Source organism: Haliotis rubra, unplaced genomic scaffold (assembly GCF_003918875.1).
Source record: "Haliotis rubra isolate DU_JTF1 unplaced genomic scaffold, ASM391887v1 Scf4, whole genome shotgun sequence".
NCBI classification, from domain to species: domain Eukaryota; kingdom Metazoa; phylum Mollusca; class Gastropoda; order Lepetellida; family Haliotidae; genus Haliotis; species Haliotis rubra.
In genome coordinates, this window is record NW_025767079.1 from 5,651,629 (window position 1) to 5,671,536 (window position 19,908).

Sequence of the window (19,908 nt, forward strand, 5' to 3'; positions counted from 1 at the left end):
TATTTAAATCCACATGTACGGTTACAGAAGAGTTTGATATGTTGTGGTCCCCCCGAATTACCAAATTATTTCGACATATGGATCAACAGCAGCAGTGCCATTTAAAGTTCCCATGGGGGTATATAGGACGTAAATTCATCACTAAGGAATCCAGAGGTGGCTTGACCCACCACCTATACTGTCGGATTCTACAAGCAATAAGCATGAGTCAGGATAAGGAAAAATATGTAATTTTCTGACTAAAATTGATATTTTATACTTATCCTGACTCATGAGGTAAGCCCTCCCAACCTCCCCTCAAGGCACTCTGGATTTCCCAGTAAACCAGTGTGTCAGGTTATAATACGGAAAGAGTGAAGAGCATGGCAGACGGGTGGCGCCGTTCCCGCCAAAACCTGGCAAGGAAGGGGACTCCTGGTAAGTGATTTTACGTCCGCTTTTTTGAAGGGAGCTTGAAAACGGGATTCAAGTGTTCCACTAGCATTCGGAAGGAAAGGGAGAAAAAGGCAATAAGCATGAGTCAGGATAAGTATAAAATATCAATTTTAGTCAGAAAATTACATATTTATTGTAGCAACAAACTGGCTTGCTTATTTTACCCCATTCAACAATCATTCATGATTACCGCCTCGTTTTCCTTACACTGCTAGTTTACAGTAACATCGGTAAAAATGTGTGAATTTAAATGGCTTCCGTATTTTACCCCATTCCATGTGCGTACAACTTCTGCTTACCACGTTCATGAGGGTCCGTATAACCTTAGTTATATAGTTTACATAAAAGCTGTAATTAAAGTTACACAATGCTAGGTTATATTTCTGTGGGTTAAATAATAGTACTCTGTATTATATTTTACTGACGACTGCGTCAGAATTCGTCCCGTTATATTATTGTGCATATTTGAACTTGTTCGCTGCTGATTGCTATTTCCGGCTCAAATACACACGGTAATCTTAATCTTAATTAATTTATAGAGCAAAAACTGTAATTAAAATTACTCAATGCTAGGATATATTTCTTTGGGTTAAATAATAGTATTCTGTATTATATTTTACTGATGACTGCATCAGAATTCGTCCCGTTATATTATTGTACATGTTTGAACTTGATCGCTGGGAAACGTGCACAGCTGATTGCTATTTCCGGCTGAGATACACACGGTAATCTTAATCCCTGCAAATAATACAATGCCCAGCAAAAACAACTTAGAACTTAAAAGGTAAATAATCTAGTGATGTTTAACTGCAAATTTGACGTCTCTACTGACAAAGTCGTCTTCTGTTGTTTGTTCATGCGAAGTGATACGATGTAGTTTTCTTACCCCTGGAAAAAAGTTTGACGAAAGCGTAACCCATGGATAAGACAACCCCCTTCTACAGACTCCTTTTTTTGGTCCTCAAATTTCTGCTTATAGACGGTCATATACGGTATACAAGATTGCTGTTGTCTGAAACTCATGGGACCAAATTTCCTTCTCGAGTCATCGTGTGTATTTATGAGACGAATTCGTGTAACCGGAAATCAAATGATGACACGTATGACAGGTACTTCAAGTTATGCAGAATATTCGAGACTAATGCATTCCACTCATCGGGATTTGACTGCATTCATTTCCCCACCAAGTCAATTCCCCACCCAGACAGTACCCCACCCAAATATATATCTGGCCGGTCATTTCCCCCACCAAGTCAATTCCCCACCCAAATATATATCTGGCCGGTCATTTCCCCACTAAGTCAATTCCCCACCCAGACAGTACCCCACCCAAATATATATCTGGCCAGTCAATTCCCCACCCAGACAGTACCCCATCCAAATATATATCTGGTCGATCATTTCCCCACCAAGTCAATTCCCCATCCAGACAGTGCCCCACCCAAATATATAACTGGCCAGTCAATTCCCCACCAAGACAATTTCCCACCCAGACAGTACCCCACCCAAATATATATCTGGCCCAAATATTTCCTCACCAAGTCAATTCCCCACCTGGACAGTACCCAACCCAAATATATATCTGGTCGGTCATTTGCCCACCTTCCTGTTTGTTGTTGTTTCTAGATAGCAGGCTTTTGTGTAATAGCAGGCTTAAACGATCATAGTATATATAATACATGTGTAATGAAAACATCTCATTGACGTAAACGCAGTGTTACAACGCATTTTTATTTTATTTCCATATTGTTTACAGTCAGATGTTGAATGAGTGTTATCATTCATTTCATATTCTAAATCCCTTCACCCGAACATCTCAAAGTCTCAGTTGAATGTAGGAAGTTCATTCAGATGTAATTTCTCAACTTATGATCAGTAATCGTTAGAAAAACACTGCTTTCCACCCCCACCCCTAAAAGTGTTGGGCATTGCCCCACTAATCAGCTGCTAATATCCATCCATCCAAACACAGTCCCTTCTGGGTCCCGATCCACAAAGCGCTCAGTAGCGCTTACGACGTACATTCGTAGTTTCCTATGATAAACTATAGCGCTACGACAGGTCGTAACGTTACGACCGCTTTGTGGATCGGGCCCCTGATGCACTTATTAACTCATCAATTTTGGGAGGTGTTTTCAAAGAATGTAGGGAAAAAAAGTCATGGGAAAAAAGTTCATGGTACAGGGGGACCTGTTCTAATCGGGACTCCACACATAGATAACGTAGGGTAAAGGGACCTGTTGTAACCAAGAATCTGTGTATGGGCTTTTCATGATTATTCACCAGTCTGATCCTTCTGTGTGGCTTGATTTCAGTTTTTCTTTGTATTTCCAGAGTAACATAGTTTTTATTTCGTTTCAGAACCCACTTCGATGATGTTGCAGACAGCAATGGGGCATCCAGCAACGAGGACAATACACTGCAGCACACCGAGCAGGTTGACAAGTCACAGACCAGAATGTCAGAGTGAGTTGTTTGACTCAAGGGCACAAATTATGCAAAAGAAAATCCGAAACGTGAGCTCGCTAAGACTGAAATTTACAGAGTTTATTGGAGGGTCACTTTCACTCACTGGCCTGCCATTATCCATCCATCATTTTGAACTTGAAACTGTCTTGCATCACATTGCTGGCTATCGATACAGATCATAATCGTTCAATAAATAATCACTGATTATCGATAAATATCACTATTGACTAGTGATGTTGTCTGGTCCATATATGTTTGGACTGCTAACAAAACACTGTCCTGAACATACTTTGACTAGTGAAGCAGCCCTAAGAAAAATACATTACTATGTGTACAGTGTGAGTAAATTCAGAAGAATTTTGAGGTGAAATGGTGACATCTGAGAGCCTTTCCAAGCCCAATATTCATCCTTAATTGCTCCAAAATAAGTTCAGTTTTTAGGGTGAAAATACTTAATGAAAAAGAATCTTTACCTGAAATTTGTGAGACTTTATGAGGTATCAAAATTTAAATACTACAGGATAAATCAAAAGTATGACAAGCAAATTAAGTTCAACTGTTCATTTTGAAGCAAACAGTGTGTTTGATGCACTGATGGATCTGCACACAAGGCAAAACATTTTGTTACCGTTCGCATCATAGCCAATTAGATTGGAATTTATGTTTGGTTTCTATTCCTCAGTACAACCATCTCCAGTTTCCTTTTCCTCAGTACAACCATCTCCAGTTTCCTTTTCCTCAGTACAACCATCTCCAGTTTCCTTTTCCTCAGTACAACCATCTCCAGTTTCCTTTTCGGTACTTTAAGGATCGTAATTTAGTGAACTGTTTTGAAATGAAAGCTCTGCTTGCTTGTTTGGTGGCATTGTCCAGACAGAAGTGAAACATTCAGGTGCATTCATGTGGCTTCAGAATGAGAAACGATATATTTCCGAATGAAAAATGATGTCTCTCTGATTGTTAAACTCGATAATCATCCAGTTTTGAACGGTTAAACGAAACTGGTTTAGTTTACTTCCGTGTTACGTTTATTGGAAACATTTGTTTTGTACTAGCACTAACCTTAAGAATTTACCCAAGGAATAAGCAGAGGTGCACAGTGTTTTTATATGTGCACCATTTAGCATTAAAATGCACCTGACAGGCGCAGTTATTGATCTGGCTTGCGCCATTTCAAATTTCAATGTGCAAATGTCGCAATGGTGTGGTATAAAGGAATCCTTGCAAATGAATCTGTTTGACTAAGAATTTCAGAACCATAAACTGAAGTGATCATTAAAATGCATTAGGTGTCCAGTATGCAGTTTTGACTAAACCAGGCGAATCGTAAACAGACTCTACAGTTTTTTCCATCAATGCCATTGTCATGTGACTTGTCTTTAATACAGAGCTGAAGGACTAAGGGGATCGGGTGGTCAGGCTCACTCACTTGGTTGACACATGTCATCGTATCCCAATTGCATAGATCAATGCTCAAATGACATTGATCACTGGATTGTCTGGTGGGGATTAAATAATTTTCAGACCGCTGCCATATAGCTGGAATATTGCTGAGTTCGGTGTTAAACCACAAACAAACTCAATGACTATCTGATGTCCAATTCTGGTTTATATTGCTGGAATGTTACAAAACTAACATACACAATCTATTTTTCACTGAATTCCTTATGGGGCGGTGGGGTAGTCTGGTGGTTGAAGCATTTGCTCTTCACGCCAAAGACTGGGGTTCGATTCCCCACACGGGTACAATTTGTGAAGCCCATTTTTGGTGTCCCCACTGTGATATTGCTGGAATATTGCTAAAAGCGTGTAAAACCAAACTCACTCACTCACTGAATATCTTATGACTTTGGCCTTTAAAATACCATTGTAGAAAATGTCATACATTTCCAGTACAGACAAGGGGCATCCTAAAGCTGCGTGTTTAATTATAGACGGTCATATACGGTATACAAGATTGCTGTTGTCTGAAACTCATGGGACCAAATTTCCTTCTCGAGTCATCGTGTGTATTTATGAGACGAATTCGTGTAACCGGAAATCAAATGATGACACGTATGACAGGTACTTCAAGTTATGCAGAATATTCGAGACTAATGCATTCCACTCATCGGGATTTGACTGCATTCATTTCCCCACCAAGTCAATTCCCCACCCAGACAGTACCCCACCCAAATATATATCTGGCCGGTCATTTCCCCCACCAAGTCAATTCCCCACCCAAATATATATCTGGCCGGTCATTTCCCCACTAAGTCAATTCCCCACCCAGACAGTACCCCACCCAAATATATATCTGGCCAGTCAATTCCCCACCCAGACAGTACCCCATCCAAATATATATCTGGTCGATCATTTCCCCACCAAGTCAATTCCCCATCCAGACAGTGCCCCACCCAAATATATAACTGGCCAGTCAATTCCCCACCAAGACAATTTCCCACCCAGACAGTACCCCACCCAAATATATATCTGGCCGGTCATTTCCTCACCAAGTCAATTCCCCACCCGGACAGTACCCAACCCAAATATATATCTGGTCGGTCATTTGCCCACCTTCCTGTTTGTTGTTGTTTCTAGATAGCAGGCTTTAACGATCATAGTATATATAATACATGTGTAATGAAAACATCTCATTGACGTAAACGCAGTGTTACAACGCATTTTTATTTTATTTCCATATTGTTTACAGTCAGATGTTGAATGAGTGTTATCATTCATTTCATATTCTAAATCCCTTCACCCGAACATCTCAAAGTCTCAGTTGAATGTAGGAAGTTCATTCAGATGTAATTTCTCAACTTATGATCAGTAATCGTTAGAAAAACACTGCTTTCCACCCCCAACCCCCCCTAAAAAGTGTTGGGCATTGCCCCCACTAATCAGCTGCTAATATCCATCCATCCAAACACAGTCCCCTTCTGGGTCCCGATCCACAAAGCGTTCGTAGCGCTACGACATTCGTAAGCCTATGATAAACTATAGCGTTACGACAGGTCGTAACGTTACGACCGCTTTGTGGATCGGGCCCCTGATGCACTTATTAACTCATCAATTTTGGGAGGTGTTTTCAAAGAATGTAGGGAAAAAAAGTCATGGGAAAAAAGTTCATGGTACAGGGGGACCTGTTCTAATCGGGACTCCACACATAGATAACGTAGGGTAAAGGGACCTGTTGTAACCAAGAATCTGTGTATGGGCTTTTCATGATTATTCACCAGTCTGATCCTTCTGTGTGGCTTGATTTCAGTTTTTCTTTGTATTTCCAGAGTAACATAGTTTTTATTTCGTTTCAGAACCCACTTCGATGATGTTGCAGACAGCAATGGGGCATCCAGCAACGAGGACAATACACTGCAGCACACCGAGCAGGTTGACAAGTCACAGACCAGAATGTCAGAGTGAGTTGTTTGACTCAAGGGCACAAATTATGCAAAAGAAAATCCGAAACGTGAGCTCGCTAAGACTGAAATTTACAGAGTTTATTGGAGGGTCACTTTCACTCACTGGCCTGCCATTATCCATCCATCATTTTGAACTTGAAACTGTCTTGCATCACATTGCTGGCTATCGATACAGATCATAATCGTTCAATAAATAATCACTGATTATCGATAAATATCACTATTGACTAGTGATGTATATATGTTTGGACTGCTAACAAAACACTGTCCTGAACATACTTTAGAAGCAGCCCAAGAAAAAATACATTACTATGTGTACAGTGTGAGTAAATTCAGAAGAATTTTGAGGTGAAATGGTGACATCTGAGAGCCTTTCCAAGCCCAATATTCATCCTTAATTGCTCCAAAATAAGTTCAGTTTTTAGGGTGAAAATACTTAATGAAAAAGAATCTTTACCTGAAATTTGTGAGACTTTATGAGGTATCAAAATTTAAATACTACAGGATAAATCAAAAGTATGACAAGCAAATTAAGTTCAACTGTTCATTTTGAAGCAAACAGTGTGTTTGATGCACTGATGGATCTGCACACAAGGCAAAACATTTTGTTACCGTCAAGATCATAGCCAATTAGATTGGAATTTATGTTTGGTTTCTATTCCTCAGTACAACCATCTCCAGTTTCCTTTTCCTCAGTACAACCATCTCCAGTTTCCTTTTCCTCAGTACAACCATCTCCAGTTTCCTTTTCCTCAGTACAACCATCTCCAGTTTCCTTTTCGGTAATTTTAAGGATCGTGAATTTAGTGAACTGTTTTGAAATGAAAGCTCTGCTTGCTTGTTTGGTGGCATTGTCCAGACAGAAGTGAAACATTCAGGTGCATTCATGTGGCTTCAGAATGAGAAACGATATATTTCCGAATGAAAAATGATGTCTCTCTGATTGTTAAACTCGATAATCATCCAGTTTTGAACGGTTAAACGAAACTGGTTTAGTTTACTTCCGTGTTACGTTTATTGGAAACATTTGTTTTGTACTAGCACTAACCTTAAGAATTTACCCAAGGAATAAGCAGAGGTGCACAGTGTTTTTATATGTGCACCATTTAGCATTAAAATGCACCTGACAGGCTCAGTTATTGATCTGGCTTGCGCCATTTCAAATTTCAATGTGCAAATGTCGCAATGGTGTGGTATAAAGGAATCCTTGCAAATGAATCTGTTTGACTAAGAATTTCAGAACCATAAACTGAAGTGATCATTAAAATGCATTAGGTGTCCAGTATGCAGTTTTGACTAAACCAGGCGAATCGTAAACAGACTCTACAGTTTTTTCCATCAATGCCATTGTCATGTGACTTGTCTTTAATACAGAGCTGAAGGACTAAGGGGATCGGGTGGTCAGGCTCACTCACTTGGTTGACACATGTCATCGTATCCCAATTGCATAGATCAATGCTCAAATGACATTGATCACTGGATTGTCTGGTGGGGATTAAATAATTTTCAGACCGCTGCCATATAGCTGGAATATTGCTGAGTTCGGTGTTAAACCACAAACAAACTCAATGACTATCTGATGTCCAATTCTGGTTTATATTGCTGGAATGTTACAAAACTAACATACACAATCTATTTTTCACTGAATTCCTTATGGGGCGGTGGGGTAGTCTGGTGGTTGAAGCATTTGCTCTTCACGCCAAAGACTGGGGTTCGATTCCCCACACGGGTACAATTTGTGAAGCCCATTTTTGGTGTCCCCCACTGTGATATTGCTGGAATATTGCTAAAAGCGGCGTAAAACCAAACTCACTCACTCACTGAATATCTTATGACTTTGGCCTTTAAAATACCATTGTAGAAAATGTCATACATTTCCAGTACAGACAAGGGGCATCCTAAAGCGTGTTTAACTCTTTCAACACCAGTCAACCAGAGGCATTTACTGCCATGACACCGAGTTCCCAGAGACTCTGAGGTCATAGATTAAGCCTATGTTTATGAAGGAAATTATAAGCTTGTAAAACGTTATTGCTACTACATCCCATACACCATTTAAAAGATCTAATCCTACTGTTGATAAATATGAAGTTTATTTTTATAATATTATTCAAATAATACAACTACAACTTAAATAAATGCATTTTTGAATGAAAATGCAAGCTTACATTTATAACCTCCAGATAAACCACTTTAAAGAAGCAAAAAACTATGGCTTATTTTTTCCATTTGTGACATGTGATAACATGCCCGTGCCTTTTCTTTTATATTTTCATTTTACGCCATCAGAAAATTATTATAAAAAAGATTTCTTAAATAATATGTATGGTCAGCCATTTCCCGATATCTGTGGCTTTCCGCCGGTAACATGACATAACAACGGAAAATACCTCCGCTTTCAAGCTTCAGATGCATAACATGCGAGGCTTAATCGCTTGATGTCGGGCATCGCTCGAAAGCTCTGAACATCAACAATATCACTGTACCCTTGCCAAGAGTATTTTCACAGTTGTAAGAAGCGATTTTATTGATAAAGATTGGTTTCTAATGACGCTTTTTCGCCATACAGTCTGCTATAAGGGTCGGATTGGTCAAAATCAGACACGGACCTAAGGCAGCCAATCATATTACGGCAATGGATACCGGCCCTCGTGAAACGTAAAAACCTTCAGATTTAGACAAAAGTTTTGGGTAAAATAATGCTATTCTGAACATATTAAGCAAGAAATCGCTACCTGTAATGTAAATTATGGAACTTATTGGACGATCGCGCTAGGTTATGACCTGTGACAAAAATGCTTCATGTATATATTTTCGCATTAAACATCGTGGTCCGAAAGCTGAAGATTGAGGCGGCGAGAGCCGAGATGTCACTCGTCAGTGACTTGACTTGCATTACATGATCGCACAAAAAGATGGAAATAGTAATTTTATATGTACGCTTGACAACTTTTATGAATGTTGTTGTTGATTTTATTCATTAGTTTATTCAATTTATTTAATGAATTCCTCAAACATCGTTATTTTGCTCTTTCACAATGTTATTGTAGACCCGCTGCCGAAGCATGTGTCCGAGAATCGTTGTTTTCAATAACATTGCGAAAAATAGTTTATAATTTTAATTCTGCTGATAATATATGATAAATTGAAATTTAATAAGTGTTTTCAGACATTGTGAAATGTGATAGATTTAATATATGAATCATAAGTCAGGTAGGTTCCTAAAATTATGTCTCATTTTGACGTGACTACTGCCTGGCCGCTTAATCGGACTCCGGTGTCTGGGGACTCATAACGTTGTGGCCACTTAAGCGGCCTGCAGTGTTGAAAGGGTTAAGCGTAATGGGTCCATCAGGACTTATTCACAGAATCTTTCTGTTGCAGATGTGACAAGATTTACTACATCCTTGGCCAACAGAGAGTGTCGGAGTTCAAAGAGTCTTCTAAGAACCTCATCAACGTACACATGGGCCTGTTCCGTCTGCCCACGTACACCACTGACATCCTCGTCACCTTCAACGACCCTGTCAGCATTGAGTAAGTTATCCCATATCACAAGTTGAATTTGATGCGGTTCCTCTCTACTACCCTGTAATTGGTGACTAACGTGATCGGGTTGTCAGGCTTGCTGACTTGGTTGACGCATATCATTGTATCCTAACTGTGTAGATCGATGCTCATGCTGTTGATCACTGGCTGGTCCAGACTCGATTATTTCCAGACCGTTGCCATATAGCTGGAATGTTGTTGAGTGTGATGTAAACCTACACTCAGTCACTCACTCACTCTACCACCCTCAGCAGCATGACTCTCAGTGGATCTGGTCAATGCAGGGAGGTGACCCCATTGGGCATTGGATGGCCACAATGTCTGTTGTATATTTACAGCAATGAGTAAATTTTTCTGTACAAGTTGAATAAGCAGGTTCAGCCTTTGCTTGCTGCAGGCATTCACAACACCATGGCAAGATTCACTGGATCTGTGCATATAATGGGAAGTGATTAAAATGGGTATTAGATGTCCACAATGTCTGTTGTATGTGGTGATACACATGGATGAATAATGTTAGGTCGTGTGAAAAGGATTGGGTGGTTAGTCTAGGTTCCTTGTTGATTGGTTCAGTTCTTCATTCACTGGTATGTTTGATTTGATGTGATGAAGATGGAATGTGTCTGTCTGTTAAAAAATATTCACTAAACAGCTTTCATGAAACATTCTCAAAATGATATTCATAAAACATTCACAAAACAACATTCATGAAACATTCACAAGGGTTTCATGAAGCGTTCACAAAGCAGCTTTCATGAAACATTCTCAAAACGAAATTCATGTAACATTCACAAAGCAGCATTCATGAAACATTCACAAGGGTTTCATGAAGCGTTCACAAAGCAGCTTTCATGGACTATTCATTAAACAGCTTTCATGAAACATTCTCAAAACGAAATTCATGTAACATTCACAAAGCAGCATTCATGAAACATTCATAAAGGTTTCATTACACATTCACGAAACAACATTCATGATGCACTCACAAAGCAGCATTCACTAAACAGCTTTCTTGAAACATTCTCAAAACAAAATTCATAAAACATTCTCAAAGCAGCATTCATGAAACATTCTCAACGTGACATTCATGAACCATTAACAAAAACAGCTTTCATGAAACATGCTCAAAACATTCATGAAACATTCACAAAGCAGCATTCATGAAACATTCACTAAACAGCATTCATGAAACATCACACATGAAACATTACACATGAAACATTCACAAAAGCAGCATACATGCTACAACCCAAGCTACAATACAAGTTGCAACACAAGTTACAACACAAGCAAGTTATAACTGACACTTTTCTCACACAGCCCAGACAGCAGCAGTCATGCAGCAATTCCAGTTTCGGCCAGCAGATGGATGGAGGAAGAGTTCCAGAGTGTAGTGAAGTCACTCAGCATTGACGACCCAGCCATCTTCACATGAGCCCAGAAACTCAACAAATCCAGTGTCCAGCCCCTGCTGGACCTCTGGTGTAGCGTCGTCTGCTTGTGATGCAAAGTTTGGAAATGATGCTATCCTGAACTCCTGGGATAGGGCCTTGGGACATAGAGATTTAAAAGTGAGAAATCAAGGATAGTCACATCCTTGCAGACGTGGTGTGTGATTCCGTGCTTTACGCATCCCCTGGTATACAACTTGCAACACTGGAATGACTTGAAGTGAATCTTTGAGGTTGTTTTTGTTAGTTTGTAATACTTATGATGTTTAAAATTCAAAATTCAGTGACATGAGGTTATTTGTTCAGTGTCAAGATTATTTGCTTTCAAACTTTACAATACTACCAATGTGATTAGAAATCTATCTCACTACAATATTTTCAGCATTCAAACTGTTGCTTCGTTTAGTGAGTTTAGTCTGCTGTGAAGTGCTGAATTATCTGAAGGCTAAATTCAAAAGTCGTTATTCCAGGGGCAGATGTGAAGTTGTTTATTAAGAAAATCCACACTGAGGACGTCTTTATCACTGAACTCATTCTTCAGAAAAAGAATTGTGTGAAACATGTTCAGGAAATAAGTTTCCAAACTTTGTTGACTTCAAATCTGTCACAGGGGTCATTTTTTAAACTGTCATATATTTTACAACCAAATTAACCATTATGAAAAAGGTAACAAACATTAAATCATACAGCTTAATGATAATCATGGATAACTTTTGAATCTTTGGTTGACAAAATTTGCATTTTGAAACATTGTGTTAAAGATAAGAAATGACCTCTCCATGATTCCATCAGTGCTTATGTTGAAGGCATTTTCTTGAGGCAAAGGGGTGTGTCATAGGGTAGCCTAGTGGTTAAAGAGTCAGACCTGGGATAAATTCCCCACATGGGTACAATGTTTGAAGCCTATTTCTGGTGTTCCCATCCCAGGGTAATACTATGATATTGCTAAAAGTGGCGTAAAACCAAACTCATTCGCTCTTGCTGATATTTAGACTGGCCTGCAGAGTATGTGCCCAGTTCAATCCCAATATCCTTGAATTGATTCAAATGTTGGTTTGTAAGTGCCATACTTGTTTGTTAGCTCTCTTCCCACGATACTGTGATAAAACTGAAATATTGTTAAATGCGGAGGTAAATTTCACTCACCTATTATGTACATAAAAGTTATTGAAATTACTCATTTTCAAGGTCTTTAGACCCTGGTTGATTGATAAATTGGAATTTTGTTTCTCCCAAACCAAAAATGATGACATGATTTCCACTAAAAGGTTTTGAATGTCTTTGTATATATTTCTGCTAATCTGTAGATTTAAGTCCACCACTATACATGAAGCGATGTCTTGACCTTGTGTAGATTGTTCATTCTGCAAGATTTTGTCATAAATGTTACAACATGCCATTCTGGGTGTTTTCATGCTTATTCTACTGCAGACCATGTGGCTTGCACCTTCCTTGAGGAGGCTTTTGAAACATATTTCATTGGTTGAAGGGCTCAAAATAGTAAAATGCAGCTGGCACATGGTCTACAGCATGTTAATGTGGGTCAGCATAATACGAGCCAGGTAGGTGACAATGTAAAGAACACAAAAACATGAATGTCCTACAAGTTTTTATTCTGGGTTGACGGCAATCTAGACAATTCAGTGATCGACTGTATCCAAGGAAAGGTCACCCACAATGCAGACGGCTCTTGGTTTTTATTGCATCCAACTCTGAAACACATCTTTTGGATAAACTCAAATGTTCATATGAATTGGTTCTGTGTTCCATGCAAACAATCTACAAAACACCGGGGGCAATATCACACCAGAAACTGGCTTTACACACTGTACAGTGGAAATATTGTTCAGCCTCTTTGATAACCATGGTTTACAGATACATAGTAGACTCGCTATTTCATGAATGTCTAATTCTACGAAAAGATCTGAAAATGCCATTAAGAATTTTACCTTGACAGTGGGCACTCACTATTTATCCCCCTGGTTTTCATCAACTTGCTTGGAGAGCTGAAAAAGTGGGAAAACATGTATGTGGGGCATTGAACTGATGTTAGCTGAAAATATCCATGGTTTCTTGTAGACAAAATGCTTAAAATCCAAGATAAAAAGCTGAACAAAAGAAACTAACCATTCGAAGGATAAATTTTGATTTACCTGGCACTTTGGGATCGATAAGATGAATGCGTTTGTCAACAAACCATCTAAGAGCATCCATGTTCCCAAGGGATCCAGGCTTTGTATCTGGACTGGTCATTGTGACTCCCGACCCTTCTGATTGTCGTAGAAGCTGAAATAAAAAAGCACATAACTACTATCATAACTTCCCATCACAAATTCAAGTTGATCTGATTTCTTACACTCACTCAAAAGCATCACCTCAGTTATAGAATACATATAATGCATCTGCAATGGAGTTCCACGTTTGTGAAACCCAACCTGCCAACAAAAGACATGTGACACCAATGACATACATTTTCTTGATTTAAGGGAACACCAGAAATGAGCTTCATACATTGCATCAAACCAGGTCTTAAGCATAAAGAGCGAACACCTTAACCACCTGGCTACCTAAGCTCAACTGAACAAAACATTCTCAGTACTGACTCGCAATCAAGCAGAACAAGACAGGGGTGGAAATAACTTTAAAATTGCTAGTGTACTCCTGTGGTAAAATCACTTGCCCTGATAAGTTTTCCACTATACCGGCCGTTTTCTTGTTGATTTTTTAAATAAACAACCTTATTAACATTGGAAAGTCAACTGGACACCGGTACAGCATGCTATACAAATTTGCTTGCCCGACAGAAAAAAAACACTGGACCCGGCTATTTCCACCCATGTATTGGCCAATAACTGTATTGCACTGTTGTGATTCAGGTATCAGTAAGGTATTACGATATATTGGGAACTTAATTGTTTGATAGGGTCAAAGAGTGAATAGTCCCTAAACGTATGGTTTTACGCCGCTGATAACAGCAATCAGCTTCTACTTATAGTATGCCGTTTTGTCAATGAATAATTGACTGACTGGCGGGCTATATCACGGCAGGGAACACCAGAAATGGGCTTCACACATTGTACCCATGTGGGGATTCGAACCCGGGTCTTCGGCGTGACGAGCCAACCCTTTAACCATTAGGCTACCAGAACAATTGCTGTCAATATAATGAAAGTGTAGATTTTAATTTAAACAATAAAGATAAGGGACCGTTCATTTATGGTGTGTGGGAGGGGTCCACACATTGTGTTCTTTTGAGGTAGTGGGGTCATCATTTTGTACGCATGCAGGGTGTGTGTGTGTGTGTGGTGTCATTCACATGATGCGCCAAACAAGTCATCACCACCACCAGTGCCTAATCACAAAAACTTCATATGTTCTTAATCTTATATATCCGTTCTCAGAAAAAAGTATTGCCATACCTATCGTTTGAAAAGCGCATTGCGATATACCGTGCAGTCCTACCCAACACTGAATCACAACTAAGCAGAACATTCTCTGTTCTTAATCACAATCTAGCAAAACATTCTCAGCACTGGACCTCCACCAAAAGTGAGTGAATTGAGCTTTACGCCGCACTCAGCAATAGTCCAGACCGACATGGTCTGTAAATAATCAAGTCTGAACCAGACAATTGAGTGATTAACAGCATGAGCATCGATCTGCGCAATTGGGAACCGATGACATGTGTCAAGCAAGTCAGCGAGCCTGGCCACCCGATCCCGTTGGTCGCCTGTTACAAGAATGGGTTATTGAAGGCCAATATTCTAACCCGGACCTTCACCAGGCTCAACCAAACAGAACATTCTCAGTTCTGAATCTTAACCAAGCACAACATTCTCAGCACTTAATCCCAACCAAGCACAACATTCAAGCACTTAATCTCAACCAAACAGAACATTCTCAGGACGGAAAATCAATCCAAAGACGCCATCAGGCATCACACTGAACCAATGGCCTCTGATGAGTTGCCGTAATACCTCAAGTTGGACACTACTTTGAAAAGCCTTCGCCAAGAAGCTAATTCACCACCGTGCTTGCTAAGCCTAGCAATTTCGACATTTTTTGATGGTCAGACAGGTTGTCCAAAATTAACGCCTTACGACAGAATCTTTGGTAAACCCTTATGGTGCATATCTCACGGAAACCGACCGCACCACGTGACCCTACTGACTGAAGTAACACTAGCAATCACCACCCTTGACTACAAGCTTTTTCAAATTAACACTTCATTTACAAACTGCAAATTTATCAGTGAGTGAGTTCAGTTTCACGCCGCTTTTAGCAATATCACGGCGGGGGAACACCAGAAATGGTCTTCACACATTGTGTGCCCATGTGGGGAATCGAACCCGGGTCTTCGGCGTGACGAGCGAACGCTTTGACCAATACTCTACCGCCCGGAAATGTATCAGAATGGTATTGAATCACTCTTAACTGCCTTTCTGCAAGATACTGTCACTGTAGTGTACTGTACTGTACTGTTTTGGCAGTTTAGCCTGTTGGTAAACAACTTGTAAATGATCTTTCAGATTAAAATATATACCAGCAAAGAGACCTCTTAAAAAGAAAACACAGCTCTTCTATTTTAGTTTGGAAAAGGAAATGCCTTCTTTTAAAATCAAACGATGCTCAAATTCAACAACGGTGAGTGATATATAATGGCCGATCAGCCTGATTTCAGCCATATCGTGACTACGTCTAATTCTTTAAATATACATCACACCATGTACATACCTGTCGACAAAGGACAGTAAATTAACTAGACCATCACATATTTAGACTTGAAACTAGCGTGTTATCATAACACTATAATTCATCCGCAATAATACCATATAAAAACTAGAAAGAGTTTTTATTCGGAAAAACAGATGTCTCCCCCAATTCAACGTTGAGGCCTCAAACAATTCATTTCATTCCTGCAATTTCAAAATCTCTACCTTCAAATTGTTGCCATGAAAACTGAACAAAAACACACCCTCAAACCCCCAAAGGCACATCTACATGATATGTAGAGGCAGTATACCAAATTTGGTAAAGATTGTTCAAGTAGTTTTTGACTTATATTCCGGAAACGGTGGGAACGCCGACGCCGACGGAAACTCAACCAAAAAACAATATGTCTCCCGACCCATAATGGAGTGTGAATTAGTTCAGTTTTAAGCCGCTTCTAGCAATGTTCCAGCAATTAAGTTGGGGAACCTACCGATCGGCCTATAATATGCCAAACGGGGAAAGAGTTCCTTCCGTTCCCCAACCCTAAACCGAACTCTAAACCTAACCCTAAGGTAAGTGTTCCTCCCGTTCCCCCATCACAAATAGTACTGAAATATACTAAAATTATTAACAAAAACAATTACTTGAGAAGTCACAAAATGACTAATAAAAGTCCACAATTTAAGTTAGGGTTAGGTTTAGGGTTGGTAAGACTTCCGCCCGTATCCCCCCTTTATTTTCATTATGCGCAAAAAAATAAATACATGTAAATTGTATTTTCAATGGTCTAGAAGCCATAAAAAGTGTTTTTTAAAGGACACTGTGCATACACACTTTGAAGTACCGAGATACGAACTCGCCTTACCCAGTGCATGTCGTCAGCCATTAAACTGAAAATGGCGGATGTGACGTCATAACTAAAAACTACTAGTAGTATCAAAACTAATAATACTCTGATAAACCAAAGTAAAAGAATTTGTACCTACCTACAAAGGGTATAGTCGGGCAATCGAATGTATCAGATACTCGAACGATCGATTGTCTCCAACGACACAGGTGCGCCAGATGTATTCCGACAGGTGGAGGACGAAGTTGCGTCTGGTCGAGTGCGTGCTTGGGATTTGGCGCTCCATGCACCACCACCTGTTTTCTATTAAGTTCGTGCACGCCTTAGTGCTTGGATCTGTAATAAGTACACAATCATATATATTACATAGTGTATGCAAACTATGTTACATTTTTAACATCAATAACTGAATCACCACAAATCATTCAATCATAAGGGCAATATTAACAATATTCATAAATATTTACAGACAAAATGTGATGAATGATTCACAGTCAAATGTTCGAATCCCAAATCTTTTATGCTTCTGTTAGCTGCCCAGTCATCGGAGATTATTGTTGTATGGGGGAGAACATGATGTTCTATGATGGGTAGTAGAGTAGAACTGTCTCGTTTTTTTACTGGCACAAGGACAATTTTGCGGGATTCTCGGCAGATCCCACGGAATACCCATGTCCCGTCTACTACACAGCCCCGATTGTATTTTCATTTACCAAATTTGGCCTCGTCAATCTCGACAGTGGTGACCGGTCCCCCTATTTGGGTACATCCACCAAGTTCGATGTCCTCGACACATACCTCACGAATGTAATTGACGTAATCCGATATTGTTTCTGTTGAGGTTTTGTCGCCACAGCCCTCTACCTCGTGGGGAATTGAGGTCTCTCTGGCAGTCTGTTCATAAGATCATTTTGTCGCGAAACAATAAAGGAAAAGATTTCCGCCCGTAACCCCCGGTTTTTCTTTCCATTCTATGCCTAAGATTCATAGTAAGAATATATGGTTCTTATATAACCCTAAACCTAAACCCTAAACCTAAATCCTATCACTTTGAAATGAACATATTAAATAGAATACATTTCAAGCGGGGGTTACGGGCGGAACTCTGACCCAATAAAGGAGAAGGAGTCATTTTCTCAAGAAAATATTGCTTCCTTCAAACCAGGCGGGTTTTTTTATCAGGGGAATAGTGTTTTTGTTAGATTGTTTACATTTCTTCTTATTGCACTGAAATCGAAATTGTGGGAATCGGTGATTTTTCGATTTCCATCTTTGTATTTTACTGACATCGGCCTTGCAATTTCTGCACCTACTCTTATTGGGTAGTAAATAATTATCCTGACAGAATTTTCTGGCTGATTCCTCAGTAGAAATCTTAGTGCAAAGAGTAAAAAAGTTCAGTCCTACAGTTGTTTCGGTACTGGTCCAGGGGTGGAGGTGGGACTGTCAGGATAAATTACATTATCGTTAGCATCGATGTGGAATCACACAAGACGAGGAGGAACTGTGGTCTGGTACCTTCACTTTGTTTGGTTCTATGTAACAATCCGAATCCAGCATCGATCTGCGCATTTGGGAACCGATGGCATGTGTCAACCAAGTCAGTGAGCCTGACCACCCTATCCCGTTAGTCGCCTCTTACGACAAGCATGGGTTACTGAAGATCAATATTCTAACCCGGACCTTCACGAGAGGAACAAACCATTAACCCGATTTTAAAGTCGGTTCAAACGATATCCCCAAGCTTCAATTTCGTTTTTGCAATCTATGCAGACAACGTGATGAAATTTCGGTTCGGGTAGAACAAAACTCCTCTGAAAGTGAACCACGGTTCGGTGTTCCCAGAGCAACACAAAATCTGATGCGAAAATGAAATACAAAATTATTTTTTCACTCACCTCTTCGGTTTTCCTTCGTTGTTTATTCGTACTTTCTTCTCCCAAGCCACCAAATGTGAGAGTTAACAAGAATGGCTGCCGACTGGCACGAAAAACCACCACACACGACAGAAGAGACGACAGATCTGCTCAAGATGCACGGACGGCCCGATCACCATACTTGGTCCTGATTGGCCAGTCGTGTCATGTGATGAGGCCGTCACAAGATTTGGGAGGGTGGGTGAGTGAGTCAAACTCTTAAGTCGCATCAACATTATTTCAGCTATACAGCGACGTGACCAAGTACATTTTAAATGCAAAGTTTAAAATTTCTTAAAATACACATTTCTTCATTACAGTACCATTAATTACAAATATTAACACCAAATTCAAAAATAGGAAATTTGTCATACATAGAATTTCTGATGCAGTGAGTGAGTGAGTGAATATGGTTTTACGCCGCTTTTGGCAATATTCCATCAATATCACGACGTGGGACACCAGAAATGGGATTCACACATTGTAACCATGTAGGGAATCGAACCCGGGTCTTCAAGGTGACGAGCGAACGCGTTAACCACTTGACTACCCCTCCGCCCCGAGCAGAATAGAACTGCTCATTAAGTTTCTGATTTCACTGAATCATCGAAATTGACTAAACATCAATAGTTCTGTGAAACATGAACGTGACATCCGAACGCTTTACCCACAAAACACTGGTTTCTCTTTTACGCGGTAGTCAACAATAATACAACTCTGTTAAGGAGACCTGTAAAATAATCGAAACCAGTGACTGGACGGGTTTAACAACGTCCCAAGCCGCCGAACCGTGATGGCATGCAATCAGCAAGGCCACTGTCCGAAATACGCATCATGTCAGAAAGCGCACGTAAAATCTCCAAATATAATCAAAGGGTGAGTGAGTTTAGTTTTACGTCGCACTCAGCAATATTCAAGCTATATGGCGGCGGTCTGTAAATAATCGACTCTGGACCAGACAATCCAGTGAGCAACAGCATGAGCATCGATCTGCGCAATTGGGAAACGATGACATGTGTCAACCAAGTCAGCGAGCCTGACCACCCGATCCCGTTAGTCGCCTCTTACAAGCATGGGTTACTGAAGGCCAATATTCTAACCCCGACCTTCACGGGTCTATAATC

The 19,908-nt window shown here is 39.9% G+C and overlaps 1 protein-coding gene and 1 long non-coding RNA gene across 3 annotated transcripts in view; one reads left to right on the plus strand and one right to left on the minus strand.

The window, feature by feature from the left end:
• Positions 1–12,703, plus strand: part of LOC124287143 (ran guanine nucleotide release factor-like) — a 40,971-nt gene extending 28,268 nt beyond the window's left edge. The window contains exons 5-8 of the mRNA XM_046723627.1: positions 2,797–2,901; positions 6,201–6,305; positions 9,693–9,845; positions 11,178–12,703. Of these exons, the coding sequence (XP_046579583.1) occupies positions 2,797–2,901; positions 6,201–6,305; positions 9,693–9,845; positions 11,178–11,292 (478 nt within the window). The 3' untranslated portion in view covers positions 11,293–12,703. The remainder of the gene's footprint in view (positions 1–2,796; positions 2,902–6,200; positions 6,306–9,692; positions 9,846–11,177) is intronic.
• Positions 12,704–12,904: 201 nt separating this feature from the next.
• On the minus strand, positions 12,905–18,899 carry LOC124287190. Of its 2 annotated transcripts, XR_006901213.1 has the most exons (4): positions 18,767–18,899; positions 17,008–17,204; positions 13,258–13,314; positions 12,905–13,020 (listed from the first exon to the last, which is right to left on the minus strand). It is a non-coding gene; the product is annotated as an uncharacterized LOC124287190 (long non-coding RNA). The 2 variants fall into 2 exon arrangements; XR_006901212.1 differs by lacking the exon at positions 12,905–13,020 and having other exon boundaries at positions 13,252–13,314.
• Positions 18,900–19,908: the final 1,009 nt, after the last annotated feature.